This window comes from Ctenocephalides felis, unplaced genomic scaffold, assembly GCF_003426905.1.
Source record: "Ctenocephalides felis isolate EL2017-DRISC unplaced genomic scaffold, ASM342690v1 CF-g0.4_SCAFFOLD_01604, whole genome shotgun sequence".
In the NCBI taxonomy this organism is placed as follows: Eukaryota; Metazoa; Arthropoda; class Insecta; order Siphonaptera; family Pulicidae; genus Ctenocephalides; species Ctenocephalides felis.
The window spans coordinates 45,369,044-45,388,502 of record NW_020537758.1 but is presented as its reverse complement, the minus strand read 5'-3'; the positions used below and the strand labels follow the sequence as shown (position 1 = coordinate 45,388,502).

The following is a 19,459-nucleotide window of genomic DNA, read 5'->3' as shown; positions in this document are numbered from 1 at the left end:
CAGATTTTTTTTAAATTCTGACTAAAGTTCTAATATACTTTAAACAAATAATTTCAACTTTGCAATTCAGTTTTGTATAATTCTTATAGATATTAGACAATGTTACAATATTTATAATAATCTATCTGAAAACATTCAATATTCTTCGAACATTTTGTTACGGTACGGGAAGTTCCAGCAATTTGCCTTAAGGCACGATGCCATACACCCCACTAGTTATCTATTTTATTTACAACTGCCCAGTTAAGGACATTTAATAAATTTAAGGAATTTACAATTGTCAGCTGTAAAGGGACATTGTATAATAATCATATTCATCTCTCATGGTAAAATTTGAAAAATACAAGAAACAAATGTATTTGTCTGTGTTAGATAAAATATATTTCTTGAAATTGGTAAATGAAAAATCAACACTGATGCTGATGCTTACTCTTAAATCGTTATCAAGATTCGCATATTTTCCTTGCGAATTATGGGATATAATTAGCGTAAATAGATAAAAAAAATGTTGGGCTTCATATATAAACGAATTTTGCAAATAATTATCTCATTAAAGGTGTAATGACGGCGCAATTGGAAAAAATATTGCTAGTGCTGTCAACGGTAAATAATAAGTTTATCGTTATAAAAATATAGTGCTAAAGAAAAGTGATTCAAGTTTAACAAATATAATAAATATAATTATAAATAAATAAATATATATATATATATATATATATATATGATAAGAATATATAAATAAGTAAATTGGTGATTTATATTGATTTAAAATTTTTGAAGACTGTTTTGGTACTGTAAAATTTATTTCTTCGGTATGAAAAAAAAATCAATCAGTAAAAATTATCATAGTGTAAATAATTTGCACTTTAATTTAATTTATTATTTATGGTTTAATTAATTTTTTTAATGATTAAATGCAAAATAAAATCTTGAATTCATAAATTTACCATTTTGCTGGTGTAATGCAACCAAATTGTTTAATAGCCATGTATTTTTAATATTTTATCAGATTCAAGAATTATATAGCAAAAGCAAGAATTAACTAGTAATTTTCCTTATAACTGTGAAAAAAGTTTCCATAATTTCTCACAAAAAAACGACTCGGCCGATCTTTTCCAAAAACAATTCCCAACTGTTACCTTTCAAACGGCTTTAAGTTTTCAAAATCGGTGCAAGATTTTTGGTGAAAAAGTATACGAATATTATTGTACTTTTTCACTAATTATAAAAAAACGATCGATCGTCTCGCAAAGCTAAGCTAGTCCTTTTCGAGTTTGGTGACATAGCTATTAAGTTTCTCAAATCGATACAGTCGTTTCGAGAAAATGTCACCAAAATGTCAAAATTAGGATCATATACACATACACATACATACTCTTTAAAATTTAGTTGCCAAACAATTCAGAATATCGTGAAACGTCGAGCAAACGCAAAATTAGGTGATCGTATATTCCTGCGACAGCAAAGCCTTCTCCGCCTTTGAGAAAATTATAAAAAATGCATAGATCTGTATTAGACAAAATTCTAATTTTGTGCAAATTATTATATTTTTAAACTTTTAAAAGATTTCATAAAATATGGAAATCTCAAATATCAATAATTTCGCAATAGTAATTTCATATATTAATATTTTAAAATTAAAAGTTTAGTTTCAATTTATGTTGGTATTACTACACATTTACATTTATTTCGCTAGAGTTTTTATATAATTTTTATTCGCAATTTAAAGTATCTGTAACATTTATAATATCCGTAATAATATTAATTAGAGTGCGCAAACATGTGCGTGTATGTATTAAAATTATAGGTTATTATTCCCAATTTTAATTAATTAATATATATATATATATATATATATATATATATATATAATTCAACCAATATTTGTAAGACTGTTTAGTGTATTAACTTTATCGTCATCTTAAATTTCATGAAAAACGTCGTAACATTTTTCTTAAGAAACTTAATAAATTATTTCGTGAAATATTAATCATATGCTATAAGAAAATACTGGCGTGACTACATATATAATGGATTATTATAATTATTTAATCAGTTGAATTAATGGTAACATTTCTTACACAAATAAAGAAGTTTTAAGGACTCACATAATTTTTTCAAGGCCAAACCCATTAGACTTGGCCGAACTTCTCGCAATGTTAATTTGTGATGTGATATCAAAAGCGACTTTCGGCTCTATTTCTTTAATCATTCATGATTTTTTATGCTAGTATGTTTTTTATGGACTTTAGAATGTTCTTTAAAACGGCTCGGTCGATTTTTGTCCACATGTAATCAGAACTGTTCCCAAATAATATATTTCATTTAATAGTTTAATCTTATCTTGACAAATACCTCTAAAACTAGATTACTAAATATTATGTTACAATAATAATGTGATTAACATGTTTCAGTGTTTAGCACTAGCAAGCTGCAGAGCAGCAGTAGCGCGGTACACATCAAATGATGATCCAATAGATTGCGATGGACGAGAATTTATTTGTACAGATGACCTTCACTTTCTTATATGTGTTGAAGATGAAACAGGTTCCACGAGTACGATAGACAATACGCCTCAGCCATGTCCAGAATATACCAGATGCAACAATGCATCTGTTTTTGAATGTGCAATCTTTATCACTACTGAAGCACCAATAACAACAACGCAACTCCCAACTGATATTCCAGTGACCACAACAACTGAAGAGCCATCAACAACTACAGAAGCAGCCACTGATGCTCCGACCACAACAACCGAAGAGCCTTCAACAACGACAGAGGCAGTCACTGATGCTCCGATCACAACAACTGAAGAGCCTTCAACAACTACAGAAGCAGCCACTGATGCTCCGACCACAACAACTGAAAACCCTTCAACAACTACAGAAGTTGCCACTGATGCTCCGACCACAACGACTGAAGAGCCGGCAACAACTACTGAAGTAGTCACTGATGCTCCGACCACAACGACTGAAAGGCCTTCAACAACCACAGAAGCTGCCACTGATGCCCCGACCACAACAACTGAAGAGCCTTCAACAACTACAGAGGCTGCCACTGATACTCCGACCACAACGACTGAAGAGCCTTCAACAACTACAAAAGCAGCCACTGATGCTCCGACCACAGCAACTGAAGAGCCTTCAACAACGACAGAGGCAGTAACTGATGCTCCGACCACAACGACTGAAGAGCCATCAACAACTACTGAAGTAGTCACTGATGCTCCGACCACAACGACTGAAGAGCCTTCAACAACTACAGAAGCTGCCACTGATGCTCCGACCACAACAACTGAAGAGCCTTCAACAACTACCGAAGCTGCCACTGATGCTCCGACCACAACAACCGAAGAGCCTTCAACAACGACAGAGGCAGTCACTGATGCTCCGATCACAACAACTGAAGAGCCTTCAACAACTACAGAAGCAGCCACTGATGCTCCGACCACAACAACTGAAAACCCTTCAACAACTACAGAAGTTGCCACTGATGCTCCGACCACAACGACTGAAGAGCCGGCAACAACTACTGAAGTAGTCACTGATGCTCCGACCACAACGACTGAAAGGCCTTCAACAACCACAGAAGCTGCCACTGATGCCCCGACCACAACAACTGAAGAGCCTTCAACAACAACAGAGGCAGTCACTGATGCTCCGACCACAACAACTGAAGAGCCTTCAACAACTACAGAAGCTGCCACTGATGCTCCGACCACAACAACCGAAGAGCCTTCAACAACGACAGAGGCAGTAACTGATGCTCCGACCACAACGACTGAAGAGCCATCAACAACTACTGAAGTAGTCACTGATGCTCCGACCACAACGACTGAAGAGCCTTCAACAACTACAGAAGCTGCCACTGATGCTCCGACCACAACAACTGAAGAGCCTTCAACAACTACCGAAGCTGCCACTGATGCTCCGACCACAACAACCGAAGAGCCTTCAACAACTACAGAAGCTGCCACTGATGCTCCGACCACAACAACCGAAGAGCCTTCAACAACGACAGAGGCAGTCACTGATGCTCCGACCACAACGACTGAAGAGCCATCAACAACTACTGAAGTAGTCACTGATGCTCCGACCACAACGACTGAAGAGCCTTCAACAACTACAGAAGCTGCCACTGATGCTCCGACCACAACAACTGAAGAGCCTTCAACAACTACAGAAGCTGCCACTGATGCTCCGACCACAACAACTGAAGAGCCTTCAACGACAACAGAGGCAGTCACTGATGCTCCGACCACAACAACTGAAGAGCATTCAACAACTACAGAAGCTGCCACTGATGCTCCGACCACAACAACCGAAGAGCCTTCAACAACGACAGAGGCAGTCACTGATGCTCCGACTACAACGACTGAAGAGCCTTCAACAACTACAGAAGCTGCCACTGATGCTCCGACCACAACAACTGAGGAGCCTTCAACGACAACAGAGGCAGTCACTGATGCTCCGACCACAACAACTGAAGAGCCTTCAACAACTACAGAAGCTGCCACTGATGCTCCGACCACAACAACCGAAGAGCCTTCAACAACGACAGAGGCAGTCACTGATGCTCCGACCACAACGACTGAAGAGCCATCAACAACTACTGAAGTAGTCACTGATGCTCCGACCACAACGACTGAAGAGCCATCAACAACTACTGAAGTAGTCACTGATGCTCCGACCACAACGACTGAAGAGCCTTCAACAACTACAGAAGCTGCCACTGATGCTCCGACCACAACAACTGAAGAGCCTTCAACAACTACAGAAGCTGCCACTGATGCTCCGACCACAACGACTGAAGAGCCTTCAACAACTACAGAAGCTGCCACTGATGCTCCGACCACAACAACTGAAGAGCCTTCAACAACAACAGAGGCAGTCACTGATGCTCCGACCACAACAACTGAAGAGCCTTCAACAACAACAGAGGCAGTCACTGATGCTCCGACCACAACGACTGAAGAGCCTTCAACAACTACAGAAGCTGCCACTGATGCTCCGACCACAACAACTGAAGAGCCATCAACAACTACAGAAGCTGCCACTGATGCTCCGACCACAACAACCAAAGAGCCTTCAACAACGACAGAGGCAGTCACTGATGCTCCGACCACAACGACTGAAGAGTCTTCAACAACTACAGAAGCTGCCACTGATGCTCCGACCACAACAACTGAAGAGCCTTCAACAACGACAGAGGCAGTCACTGATGCTCCGACCACAACGACTGAAGAGCCATCAACAACTACTGAAGTAGTCACTGATGCTCCGACCACAACGACTGAAGAGCCTTCAACAACTACAGAAGCTGCCACTGATGCTCCGACCACAACAACTGAAGAGCCTTCAACAACTACAGAAGCTGCCACTGATGCTCCGACCACAACGACTGAAGAGCCTTCAACAACTACAGAAGCAGCCACTGATGCTCCGACCACAACAACTGAAGAGCCTTCAACAACTACAGAAGCTGCCACTGATGCTCCGACCACAACAACTGAAGAGCCTTCAACAACGACAGAGGCAGTCACTGATGCTCCGACCACAACGACTGAAGAGCCTTCAACAACTACAGAAGCTGCCACTGATGCTCCGACCACAACAACTGAAGAGCCATCAACAACTACAGAAGCTGCCACTAATGCTCCGACCACAACAACTGAAGAGCCTTCAACAACGACAGAGGCAGTCACTGATGCTCCGACCACAACGACTGAAGAGCCATCAACAACTACTGAAGTAGTCACTGATGCTCCGATCACAACGACTGAAGAGCCTTCAACAACAACAGAGGCAGTCACTGATGCTCCGACCACAACAACCGAAGAGCCTTCAACAACTACAGAAGCTGCCACTGATGCTCCGACCACAACAACCAAAGAGCCTTCAACAACGACAGAGGCAGTCACTGATGCTCCGACCACAACGACTGAAGAGTCTTCAACAACTACAGAAGCTGCCACTGATGCTCCGACCACAACAACTGAAGAGCCTTCAACAACGACAGAGGCAGTCACTGATGCTCCGACCACAACGACTGAACAGCCATCAACAACTACTGAAGTAGTCACTGATGCTCCGACCACAACGACTGAAGAGCCTTCAACAACTACAGAAGCTGCCACTGATGCTCCGACCACAACAACTGAAGAGCCTTCAACAACTACAGAAGCTGCCACTGATGCTCCGACCACAACGACTGAAGAGCCTTCAACAACTACAGAAGCAGCCACTGATGCTCCGACCACAACAACTGAAGAGCCTTCAACAACTACAGAAGCTGCCACTGATGCTCCGACCACAACAACTGAAGAGCCTTCAACAACAACAGAGGCAGTCACTGATGCTCCGACCACAACAACCAAAGAGCCTTCAACAACGACAGAGGCAGTCACTGATGCTCCGACCACAACGACTGAAGAGCCTTCAACAACTACAGAAGCTGCCACTGATGCTCCGACCACAACAACTGAAGAGCCTTCAACAACTACAGAAGCTGCTACTGATGCTCCGATCACAACAACTGAAGAGCCTTCAACAACTACAGAAGCTGCCACTGATGCTCCGACCACAACAACTGAAGAGCCTTCAACAACTACAGAAGCTGCCACTGATGCTCCGACCACAACAACTGAAGAGCCTTCAACAACGACAGAGACAGTCACTGATGCTCCGACCACAACAACTGAAGAGCCTTCAACAACTACAGAAGCTGCCACTGATGCTCCGACCACAACAACTGAAGAGCCTTCAACAACGACAGAGGCAGTCACTGATGCTCCGACCACAACGACTGAACAGCCATCAACAACTACTGAAGTAGTCACTGATGCTCCGACCACAACGACTGAAGAGCCTTCAACAACTACAGAAGCTGCCACTGATGCTCCGACCACAACAACTGAAGAGCCTTCAACAACAACAGGGGCAGTCACTGATGCTCCGACCAAAACAACTGAAGAGCCTTCAACAACGACAGAGGCAGTCACTGATGCTCCGACCACAACAACTGAAGAGCCTTCAACAACAACAGAAGCAGTCACTGATGCTCCGACCACAACGACTGAAGAGCCATCAACAACTACTGAAGTAGTCACTGATGCTCCGACCACAACGACTGAAGAGCCTTCAACAACAACAGAGGCAGTCACTGATGCTCCGACCACAACAACTGAAGAGCCTTCAACAACGACAGAAGCAGTCACTGATGCTCCGACCACAACGACTGAAGAGCTTCAACAACTACAGAAGCTGCCACTGATGCTCCGACCACAACAACTGAAGAACCTTCAACAACTACAGAAGCTGCCACTGATGCTCCGACCACAACAACTGAAGAGCCTTCAACGACAACAGAGGCAGTCACTGATGCTCCGACCACAACAACTGAAGAGCCTTCAACAACTACAGAAGCTGCCACTGATGCTCCGACCACAATAACCGAAGAGCCTTCAACAACGACAGAGGCAGTCACTGATGCTCCGACCACAACGACTGAAGAGCCATCAACAACTACTGAAGTAGTCACTGATGCTCCGACCACAACAACTGAAGAGCCTTCAACAACTACAGAAGCTGCCACTGATGCTCCGACCACAACAACTGAAGAGCCTTCAACAACTACAGAAGCTGCCACTGATGCTCCGACCACAACAACTGGAGAGCCTTCAACAACAACAGAGGCAGTCACTGATGCTCCGACCACAACAACTCAAGAGCCTTCAACAACGACAGAAGCAGTCACTGATGCTCCGACCACAACAACTGAAGAGCCTTCAACAACAACAGAGGCAGTCACTAATGCTCCGACCACAACAACTGAAGAACCTTCAACAACGACAGAAGCAGTCACTGATGCTCCGACCACAACAACTGAAGAGCCTTCAACAACAACAGAGGCAGTCACTGGTTCTCCGACCACAACGACTGAAGAGCCTTCAACAACTACAGAAGCTGCCACTGATGCTCCGACCACAACTACTGAAGAGCCTTCAACAACAACAGAGGCAGTCACTGATGCTCCGACCACAACAACCAAAGAGCCTTCAACAACTACAGAAGCTGCCACTGATGCTCCGACCACAACAACCAAAGAGCCTTCAACAACGACAGAGGCAGTCACTGATGCTCCGACCACAACGACTGAAGAGTCTTCAACAACTACAGAAGCTGCCACTGATGCTCCGACCACAACAACTGAAGAGCCTTCAACAACAACAGAGGCAGTCACTGATGCTCCGACCACAACAACCGAAGAGCCTTCAACAACGACAGAGGCAGTCACTGATGCTCCGACCACAACAACTGAAGAGCCTTCAACAACTACAGAAGCTGCCACTGATGCTCCGACCACAACAACTGAAGAGCCTTCAACAACTACAGAAGCTGCTACTGATGCTCCAATCACAACAACTGAAGAGCCTTCAACAACTACGGAAGCTGCCACTGATGCTCCGGCCACAACAACTGAAGAGCCTTCAACAACTACAGAAGCTGCCACTGATGCTCCGACCACAACAACTTCAACAACTACAGAAGCTGCCACTGATGCTCCGACCACAACAACTGAAGAGCCTTCAACAACTACAGAAGCTGCCACTGATGCTCCGATCACAACAACTGAAGAGCCTTCAACAACTACAGAAGCTGCCACTGATGCTCCGACCACAACAACTGAAGAGCCTTCAACAACTACAGAAGCTGCCACTGATGCTCCGACCACAACAACTGAGGAGCCTTCAACAACAACAGAGGCAGTCACTGATGCTCCGACCACAACAACCAAAGAGCCTTTAACAACTACTGAAGTAGTCACTGATGCTCCGACCACAACGACTGAAGAGCCTTCAACAACAACAGAGGCAGTCACTGATGCTCCGACCACAAACAACTGAAGAGCCTTCAACAACGACAGAGGCAGTCACTGATGCTCCGACCACAACAACTGAAGAGCCTTCAACAACGACAGAAGCAGTCACTGATGCTCCGACCACAACGACTGAAGAGCCATCAACAACTACTGAAGTAGTCACTGATACTCCGACCACAACGACTGAAGAGCCTTCAACAACAACAGAGGCAGTCACTGATGCTCCGACCACAACAACTGAAGAGCCTTCAACAACGACAGAAGCAGTCACTGATGCTCCGACCACAACAACTGAAGAGCCTTCAACAACAACAGAGGCAGTCACTGATGCTCCGACCACAACAACTGAAGAGCCTTCAACAACAACAGAAGCAGTCACTGATGCTCCGACCACAACGCCTGAAGAGCCATCAACAACTACTGAAGTAGTCACTGATGCTCCGACCACAACGACTGAAGAGCCTTCAACAACTACAGAAGCTGCCACTGATGCTCCGACCACAACAACTGAAGAGCCTTCAACAACTACAGAAGCTGCCACTGATGCTCCGACCACAACAACTGAAGAGCCTTCAACAACAACAGAGGCAGTCACTGATGCTCCGACCACAACAACTGAAGAGCCTTCAACAACAACAGAGGCAGTCACTGATGCTCCGACCACAACGACTGAAGAGCCTTCAACAACTACAGAAGCTGCCACTGATGCTCCGACCACAACAACTGAAGATCCTTCAACAACTACAGAAGCTGCCACTGATGCTCCGACCACAACAACTGAAGAGCCTTCAACAACAACAGAGGCAGTCACTGATGCTCCGACCACAACAACTGAAGAGCCTTCAACAACGACAGAAGCAGTCACTGATGCTCCGACCACAACGACTGAATTGCCATCAACAACTACTGAAGTAGTCACTGAGCCTACGACGGAAGAGCCTTCAACAACTACAGAAGCTGCCACTGATGCTCCGACCACAACGACTGAAGACCCTTCAACAACAACAGAGGCAGTCACTGATGCTCCGACCACAACAACTAAAGAGCCTTCAACAACGACAGAGGCAGTCACTGATGCTCCGACCACAACGACTGAAGAGCCATCAACAACTACTGCAGTAGTCACTGATGCTCCGACTACAACAACTGAAGAGCCTTCAACAACGACAGAGGCAGTCACTGATGCTCCGATCACAACAACTGAAGAGCCTACAACAACTACAGAAGCTGCCACTGATGCTCCGACCACAACAACTGAAGAACCTTCAACAACGACAGAAGCAGTCACTGATGCTCCGACCACAACGACTGAAGTGCCATCAACAACTACTGAAGTAGTCACTGATGCTCCGACCACAACGACTGAAGAGCCTTCAACAACTACAGAAGCTGCCACTGATGCTCCGACCACAACAACTGAAGAGCCTTCAACAACGACAGAGGCGGTCACTGATGCTCCGACCACAACGACTGAAGAGCCTTCAACAACTACTGAAGTAGTCACTGATGCTCCGACCACAACGACTGAAGAACCTTCAACAACGACAGAGTCAGCCACTGATGCTCCAGTGACCACAACAACTGAAGAGCCATCAACAACTACAGGAGCTGCCACTGATGCTCCGATCACAACAACTGAAGAGCCTTCAACAACGACAGAGGCGGTCACTGATGCTCCGACCACAACGACTGAAGAGCCTTCAACAACTACTGAAGTAGTCACTGATGCTCCGACCACAACGACTAAAGAACCTTCAACAACAACAGAGGCAGTCACTGATGCTTCGACCACAACAACTGAAGAGCCTTCAACAACAACAGAGGCAGTCACTGATGCTCCGACCACAACGACTGAAGAGCCTTCAACAACTACAGATGCTGCCACTGACGCTCCGACCACAACAACTGAAGAGCCTTCAACAACAACAGAGGCAGTCACTGATGCTCCAGTGACCACAACAACTGAAGAGCCATCAACAACTACAGGAGCTGCCACTGATGCTCCGACCACAACAACTGAAGAGCCTTCAACAACGACAGAGGCGGTCACTGATGCTCCGACCACAACGACTGAAGAGCCTTCAACAACTACTGAAGTAGTCACTGATGCTCCGACCACAACGACTGAAGAGCCTTCAACAACAACAGAGGCAGTCACTGATGCCCCAGTGACCACAACGACTGAAGAGCCTTCAACAACTACAGAAGCTGCCACTGATGCTCCGACCACAACAACCGAAGAGCCTTCAACAACGACAGAGGCAGTCACTGATGCTCCGACCACAACAACTGAAGAGCCTTCAACAACTACAGAAGCTGCCACTGATGCTCCGACCACAACAACTGAAGAGCCTTCAACAACAACAGAGGCAGTCACTGATGCTCCGACCACAACAACTGAAGAGCCTTCAACAACAACAGAGGCAGTCACTGATGCTCCGACCACAACGACTGAAGAGCCTTCAACAACTACAGATGCTGCCACTGATGCTCCGACCACAACAACTGAAGAGCCTTCAACAACAACAGAGGCAGTCACTGATGCTCCGACCACAACAACTGAAGAGCCTTCAACAACTACAGAAGCAGCCACTGACGCTCCGACCACAACAACTGAAGAGCCTTCAACAACGACAGAGTCAGCCACTGATGCTCCGACCACAACAACTGAAGAGCCTCAACAACTACAGAAGCTGCCACTGATGCTCCGACCACAACAACTGAAGAGCCTCAACAACTACAGAAGCAGTCACTGATGCTCCGACCACAACGACTGAAGAGCCTTCAACAACTACAGAAGCTCACTGATGCTCCGACCACAACGACTGAAGAGCCTTCAACAACTACTGAAGTAGTCACTGATGCTCCGACTACAACAACTGAAGAGCCTTCAACAACTACCGAAGCTGCCACTGATGCTCCGACCACAACAACTGAAGAGCCTTCAACAACTACAGAAGCTGCCACTGATGCTCCGATCACAACAACTGAAGAGCCTTCAACAACTACAGAAGCTGCCACTGATGCTCCGACCACAACAACTGAAGAGCCTTCAACAACGACAGAGGCAGTCACTGATGCTCCGACCACAACGACTGAAGAGCCATCAACAACTACTGAAGTAGTCACTGATGCTCCGACTACAACAACTGAAGAGCCTTCAACAACTACCGAAGCTGCCACTGATGCTCCGACCACAACAACTGAAGAGCCTTCAACAACTACAGAAGCTGCCACTGATGCTCCGACACAACAACTGAAGAGCCTTCAACAACGACAGAGGCAGTCACTGATGCTCCGACCAAACGACTGAAGAGCCATCAACAACTACTGAAGTAGTCACTGATGCTCCGATACACAAAACTGAAGAGCCTTCAACAACTACCGAAGCTGCCACTGATGCTCCGACCACAACAACCGAAGAGCCTTCAACAACTACAGAAGCTGCCACTGATGCTCCGACCACAACAACTGAAGAGCCTTCAACAACAACAGAGGCAGTCACTGATGCTCCGACCACAACAACTGAAGAGCCTTCAACAACAACAGAGGCAGTCACTGATGCTCCGACCACAACGACTGAAGAGCCTTCAACAACTACAGATGCTGCCACTGATGCTCCGACCACAAAAACTGAAGAGCCTTCAACAACAACAGAGGCAGTCACTGATGCTCCGACCACAACAATGAAGAGCCTCAACAACTACAGAAGCAGCCACTGACGCTCCGACCACACAAACTGAAGAGCCTTCAACAACGACAGAGTCAGCCACTGATGCTCAGTGACCACAACAACTGAAGAGCCATCAACAACTACAGAAGCTGCCACTGATGCTCCGACCACAACAACTGAAGAGCCTTCAACAACGACAGAGGCAGTCACTGACGCTCCGACCACAACAACTGAAGAGCCTTCAACAACGACAGAGTCAGCCACTGATGCTCCAGTGACCACAACAACTGAAGAGCCATCAACAACTACAGAAGCTGCCACTGATGCTCCGATCACAACAACTGAAGAGCCTTCAACAACGACAGAGTCAGCCACTGATGCTCCAGTGACCACAACAACTGAAGAGCATCAACAACTACAGAAGCTGCCACTGATGCTCCGATCACAACAACTGAAGAGCCTTCAACAACGACAGAATCAGCACTGATGCTCCAGGGACCACAACAACTGAAGAGCCATCAACAACTACAGAAGCTGCCACTGATGCTCCGACCACAACAACTGAAGAGCCTTCAACAACGACAGAGGTAGTCACTGACGCTCCGACCACAAACAACTGGAGGAGCCTTCAACAACGACAGAGTCAGCCACTGATGCTCCAGTGACCACAACAACTGAAGAGCCATCAACAACTACAGAAGCTGCACTGATGCTCCGATCACAACAACTGAAGAGCCTTCAACAACGACAGATAGTCAATCACTGATGCTCCAGTGACCACAACAACTGAAGAGCCATCAACAACTACAGAAGCTGCCACTGATGCTCCAACCACAACGACTGAAGAGCCCTCAACAAACGAAGAAGCAGCCACTGACGCTCCGACCACAACAACTGAAGAGCCTCAACAACGACAGAGTCAGCCACTGATGCTCCAGTGACCACAACGACTGAAGAGCCATCAACAACTACTGAAGTGTCACTGATGCTCCGACCACAAACGATGAAGAGCCATCAACAACTACTAAGTAGTCACTGATGCTCCGACCACAACGACTCCTGAAGTCCTTCAACAACTACAGAACTGCCACTGATGCTCCGACCACAACAAGTGAAGAGCCTTCAACAACGACAGAGGCAGTCACTGATGCTCCGATCACAACAACTGAAGAGCCTTCAACAACGACAGAGGCAGTCACTGATGCTCCGACCACAACGACTGAAGAGCATCAACAACTACTGAAGTAGTCACTGATGCTCCGACTACAACAACTGAAGAGCCTTCAACAACTACCGAAGCTGCCACTGATGCTCCGACCACAACAACTGAAGAGCTTTCAACAACTACAGAAGCTGCCACTGATGCTCCGACCACAACAACTGAAGAGCCTTCAACAACTACAGAAGCTGCCACTGATGCTCCGACCACAACAACTGAAGATCCTTCAACAACGACAGAGGCAGTCAGTGATCCTCCGACCACAACGACTGAAGAGCCATCAACAACTACTGAAGTGGTCACTGATGCTCCAACCACAACTACTGAAGAGCCTTCAACAACAACAGAAGCTGCCACTGATGCTCCGACCACAACAACTGAAGAGCCTTCAACAACGACAGAGGCAGTCACTGATGCTCCGACCACAACGACTGAAGAGCATCAATCACAACTACTGAAGTAGTCACTGATGCTCCGACCACAACGACTGAAGAGCCTTCAACAACGACAGAGGCAGTCACTGATGCTCCGACCACAACGACTGAAGAACCATCAACAACTACTGAAGTGGTCACTGATGCTCCGACCACAACTACTGAAGAGCCTTCAACAACTACAGAAGCTGCCACTGATGCTCCGACCACAACAACTGAAGAGCCTTCAACAACGACAGAGGCAGTCACTGATGCTCCGACCACAACGACTGAAGAGCCTTCAACAACTACAGAAGCTGCCACTGATGCTCCGACCACAACGACTGAAGAGCCTTCAACAACTACAGAAGCAGCCACTGATGCTCCGACCACAACAACTGAAGAGCCATCAACAACTACTGAAGTAGTCACTGATGCTCCGACCACAACGACTAAAGAACCTTCAACAACAACAGAGGTCAACACTGATGCACCGACCACAACAACTGAAGAGCCTTCAACAACGACAGAGGCAGTCACTGATGCTCCGACCACAACGACTGAAGAGCCTTCAACAACGACAGACACAGTCACTGATGCTCCAGTGACCACTACAACTGACGTGCCTTCAACAACGACAGAGGCGACCACTAATGCTCCAGTGACTACAACAACCGAAGAGCCTACAACTACAGAATCTCCATCTCATTTCAAATGCCCAGGAAGTGGTAATTATCCTAATCCTGATGACTGCAGATCATATTATTGGTGTATTTGGTTACCTGTCAAAGGATTCCATGCTGTAGCTATAAAATGTCCATGGAATATGGCATATGATCCAAAGTGGAAAATATGTTCGTTTGATGATGAGCGATTATGTGCGGCATTTTCTACAACACAAACGGTTAGCAATACAACAGTAGCACCAGAAACACCAACAAGTACAGTAGAATCTATAACAACAAGCAAACCAGCAACTGACACGTCCACGACTACGGATGTTACGGATGTACCGACTACCACGAAAGATCCAGTTACGACTGAAAATCCAGTCACTGACAAACCAGTAACAACGGAAAAGCCTGTAACAGATGTTTCAACAACTACGGAAAAGACAGTTACAGAATCATCAGCGACAACCACAACGGGTGTTTCAGTTACCGATGCTCCAATCACAACAGAAAACCCAGCCACTGACCAACCTGCTACCACTGCTGCACCGCCAGTTTTCAAATGTCCAGGATTGGGCAATTACCCCAATTCTAATGATTGTAGATCATACTATTGGTGCTTTTGGTTCCCCTTCAAAGGATTAACCGCTGTTCCTTTGAAATGTCTAAAAAATATGGCTTATGATCCCCAACTCAGAATGTGTTCTTTTGATGAAGAAAGACTTTGTAATATAACTACAACAACTGAAGAGCCTTCAACAACAACAGAGGCAGTCACTGATGCTCCGACCACAACAACTGAAGAGCCTTCAACAACAACAGAGGCAGTCACTGATGCTCCGACCACAACGACTGAAGAGCCTTCAACAACTACAGATGCTGCCACTGATGCTCCGACCACAACAACTGAAGAGCCTTCAACAACAACAGAGGCAGTCACTGATGCTCCGACCACAACAACTGAAGAGCCTTCAACAACTACAGAAGCAGCCACTGACGCTCCGACCACAACAACTGAAGAGCCTTCAACAACGACAGAGTCAGCCACTGATGCTCCAGTGACCACAACAACTGAAGAGCCATCAACAACTACAGAAGCTGCCACTGATGCTCCGACCACAACAACTGAAGAGCCTTCAACAACGACAGAGGCAGTCACTGACGCTCCGACCACAACAACTGAAGAGCCTTCAACAACGACAGAGTCAGCCACTGATGCTCCAGTGACCACAACAACTGAAGAGCCATCAACAACTACAGAAGCTGCCACTGATGCTCCGATCACAACAACTGAAGAGCCTTCAACAACGACAGAATCAGCCACTGATGCTCCAGTGACCACAACAACTGAAGAGCCATCAACAACTACAGAAGCTGCCACTGATGCTCCGACCACAACAACTGAAGAGCCTTCAACAACGACAGAGGTAGTCACTGACGCTCCGACCACAACAACTGGAGAGCCTTCAACAACGACAGAGTCAGCCACTGATGCTCCAGTGACCACAACAACTGAAGAGCCATCAACAACTACAGAAGCTGCCACTGATGCTCCGATCACAACAACTGAAGAGCCTTCAACAACGACAGAGTCAATCACTGATGCTCCAGTGACCACAACAACTGAAGAGCCATCAACAACTACAGAAGCTGCCACTGATGCTCCAACCACAACGACTGAAGAGCCCTCAACAACGACAGAAGCAGCCACTGACGCTCCGACCACAACAACTGAAGAGCCTTCAACAACGACAGAGTCAGCCACTGATGCTCCAGTGACCACAACAACTGAAGAGCCATCAACAACTACTGAAGTAGTCACTGATGCTCCGACCACAACGACTGAAGAGCCATCAACAACTACTGAAGTAGTCACTGATGCTCCGACCACAACGACTGAAGATCCTTCAACAACTACAGAAGCTGCCACTGATGCTCCGACCACAACAAGTGAAGAGCCTTCAACAACGACAGAGGCAGTCACTGATGCTCCGACCACAACAACTGAAGAGCCTTCAACAACAACAGAGGCAGTCACTGATGCTCCGACCACAACAACTGAAGAGCCTTCAACAACGACAGAGGCAGTCACTGATGCTCCGATCACAACAACTGAAGAGCCTTCAACAACGACAGAGGCAGTCACTGATGCTCCGACCACAACGACTGAAGAGCCATCAACAACTACTGAAGTAGTCACTGATGCTCCGACTACAACAACTGAAGAGCCTTCAACAACTACCGAAGCTGCCACTGATGCTCCGACCACAACAACTGAAGAGCTTTCAACAACTACAGAAGCTGCCACTGATGCTCCGACCACAACAACTGAAGAGCCTTCAACAACTACAGAAGCTGCCACTGATGCTCCGACCACAACAACTGAAGATCCTTCAACAACGACAGAGGCAGTCAGTGATCCTCCGACCACAACGACTGAAGAGCCATCAACAACTACTGAAGTGGTCACTGATGCTCCAACCACAACTACTGAAGAGCCTTCAACAACAACAGAAGCTGCCACTGATGCTCCGACCACAACAACTGAAGAGCCTTCAACAACGACAGAGGCAGTCACTGATGCTCCGACCACAACGACTGAAGAGCAATCAACAACTACTGAAGTAGTCACTGATGCTCCGACCACAACGACTGAAGAGCCTTCAACAACGACAGAGGCAGTCACTGATGCTCCGACCACAACGACTGAAGAACCATCAACAACTACTGAAGTGGTCACTGATGCTCCGACCACAACTACTGAAGAGCCTTCAACAACTACAGAAGCTGCCACTGATGCTCCGACCACAACAACTGAAGAGCCTTCAACAACGACAGAGGCAGTCACTGATGCTCCGACCACAACGACTGAAGAGCCTTCAACAACTACAGAAGCTGCCACTGATGCTCCGACCACAACGACTGAAGAGCCTTCAACAACTACAGAAGCAGCCACTGATGCTCCGACCACAACAACTGAAGAGCCATCAACAACTACTGAAGTAGTCACTGATGCTCCGACCACAACGACTAAAGAACCTTCAACAACAACAGAGGTCAACACTGATGCACCGACCACAACAACTGAAGAGCCTTCAACAACGACAGAGGCAGTCACTGATGCTCCGACCACAACGACTGAAGAGCCTTCAACAACGACAGACACAGTCACTGATGCTCCAGTGACCACTACAACTGACGTGCCTTCAACAACGACAGAGGCGACCACTAATGCTCCAGTGACTACAACAACCGAAGAGCCTACAACTACAGAATCTCCATCTCATTTCAAATGCCCAGGAAGTGGTAATTATCCTAATCCTGATGACTGCAGATCATATTATTGGTGTATTTGGTTACCTGTCAAAGGATTCCATGCTGTAGCTATAAAATGTCCATGGAATATGGCATATGATCCAAAGTGGAAAATATGTTCGTTTGATGATGAGCGATTATGTGCGGCATTTTCTACAACACAAACGGTTAGCAATACAACAGTAGCACCAGAAACACCAACAAGTACAGTAGAATCTATAACAACAAGCAAACCAGCAACTGACACGTCCACGACTACGGATGTTACGGATGTACCGACTACCACGAAAGATCCAGTTACGACTGAAAATCCAGTCACTGACAAACCAGTAACAACGGAAAAGCCTGTAACAGATGTTTCAACAACTACGGAAAAGACAGTTACAGAATCATCAGCGACAACCACAACGGGTGTTTCAGTTACCGATGCTCCAATCACAACAGAAAACCCAGCCACTGACCAACCTGCTACCACTGCTGCACCGCCAGTTTTCAAATGTCCAGGATTGGGCAATTACCCCAATTCTAATGATTGTAGATCATACTATTGGTGCTTTTGGTTCCCCTTCAAAGGATTAACCGCTGTTCCTTTGAAATGTCTAAAAAATATGGCTTATGATCCCCAACTCAGAATGTGTTCTTTTGATGAAGAAAGACTTTGTAATATAACTACAACGGCTATTCCAGAAACTACAACTTCTGAAACAGAAATTACGACTACAACAACTGAAACTCCTACTACTATAGTGCCAACAGAAACTTCAACAACTCAAGCTCCGACTACTTCAGTTCCAACAGAAATTACAACTACAACAGCTCAAGCTCCTATTACTACAGTGCCTCCAGTGACTGAAACTCCTGAATTTGTATGCAAAACGAGTGGAGAGTTTGCCGATCCTTCTGATTGCAGATCATTTTATGTATGTAAACATATGCCATTTGCTGGTTTAGTTAAAATTCATAGAAGGTGTCCTCAAAAAATGGCATACGATCCAAAGAAGAAAAGGTGTACGAAAGATATTGAAAATCTATGTCCAGCCAATGAATTCGTCTGTACATCTACGGGAATGTTTAGCGACCCCAAAGACTGTAACAGTTACTACTTATGCTTAAGAAAGTTTGAAGGAGAGTACAACAAATGGAAGCATAGTTGCCCCAGAGGGCAAGGATTTGATGCAAAACATAGACGTTGCTCTGAAAATGCTAGCTGTTTGCAAAATTGAAGATCTGATCCTAAGTGATCTGTACGAAAATGAATGAGTCTCAGGATATTAAAAGTTATATTCTG

The 19,459-nt window shown here is 46.0% G+C and overlaps 2 protein-coding genes across 2 annotated transcripts; both read left to right on the top strand.

The window, feature by feature from the left end:
- The first annotated feature begins 561 nt into the window (after positions 1 to 561).
- On the top strand, positions 562 to 13,040 carry LOC113373833 (mucin-2-like). The gene is made up of 7 exons (XM_026614107.1): positions 562 to 603; positions 2,415 to 7,189; positions 7,243 to 8,818; positions 8,871 to 11,518; positions 11,554 to 12,143; positions 12,220 to 12,591; positions 12,664 to 13,040. The coding sequence occupies exons 1-7, from the start codon at positions 562 to 564 to the stop codon at positions 13,038 to 13,040; spliced, it is 10,380 nt and encodes a 3,459-aa protein (XP_026469892.1).
- On the top strand, positions 13,040 to 19,394 carry LOC113373832 (mucin-2-like). Its single transcript, XM_026614106.1, has 3 exons — positions 13,040 to 13,140; positions 13,779 to 14,175; positions 14,268 to 19,394. The coding sequence occupies exons 1-3, from the start codon at positions 13,040 to 13,042 to the stop codon at positions 19,392 to 19,394; spliced, it is 5,625 nt and encodes a 1,874-aa protein (XP_026469891.1).
- The last annotated feature ends 65 nt before the right edge of the window (positions 19,395 to 19,459 follow it).

Excerpts from the sequence above, each read along its gene's own strand:
- LOC113373832 (XM_026614106.1), top strand. The coding sequence starts at position 13,040 with ATGCTCCAGGGACCACAACAACTGAAGAGCCATCAACAACTACAGAAG. Across the intron at positions 13,141-13,778 it reads AGCCTTCAACAACGACAGAG|AGCATCAACAACTACTGAAG; the intron begins GTAGTCACTGAC and ends CAACGACTGAAG. Across the intron at positions 14,176-14,267 it reads AGCCTTCAACAACGACAGAG|CCTTCAACAACGACAGAGGC; the intron begins GCAGTCACTGAT and ends ACGACTGAAGAG.
- LOC113373833 (XM_026614107.1), top strand. The coding sequence starts at position 562 with ATGACGGCGCAATTGGAAAAAATATTGCTAGTGCTGTCAACG. Across the intron at positions 604-2,414 it reads TATTGCTAGTGCTGTCAACG|TGTTTAGCACTAGCAAGCTG; the intron begins GTAAATAATAAG and ends AACATGTTTCAG. Across the intron at positions 7,190-7,242 it reads CCGACCACAACAACTGAAGA|AGCTTCAACAACTACAGAAG; the intron begins GCCTTCAACAAC and ends CAACGACTGAAG.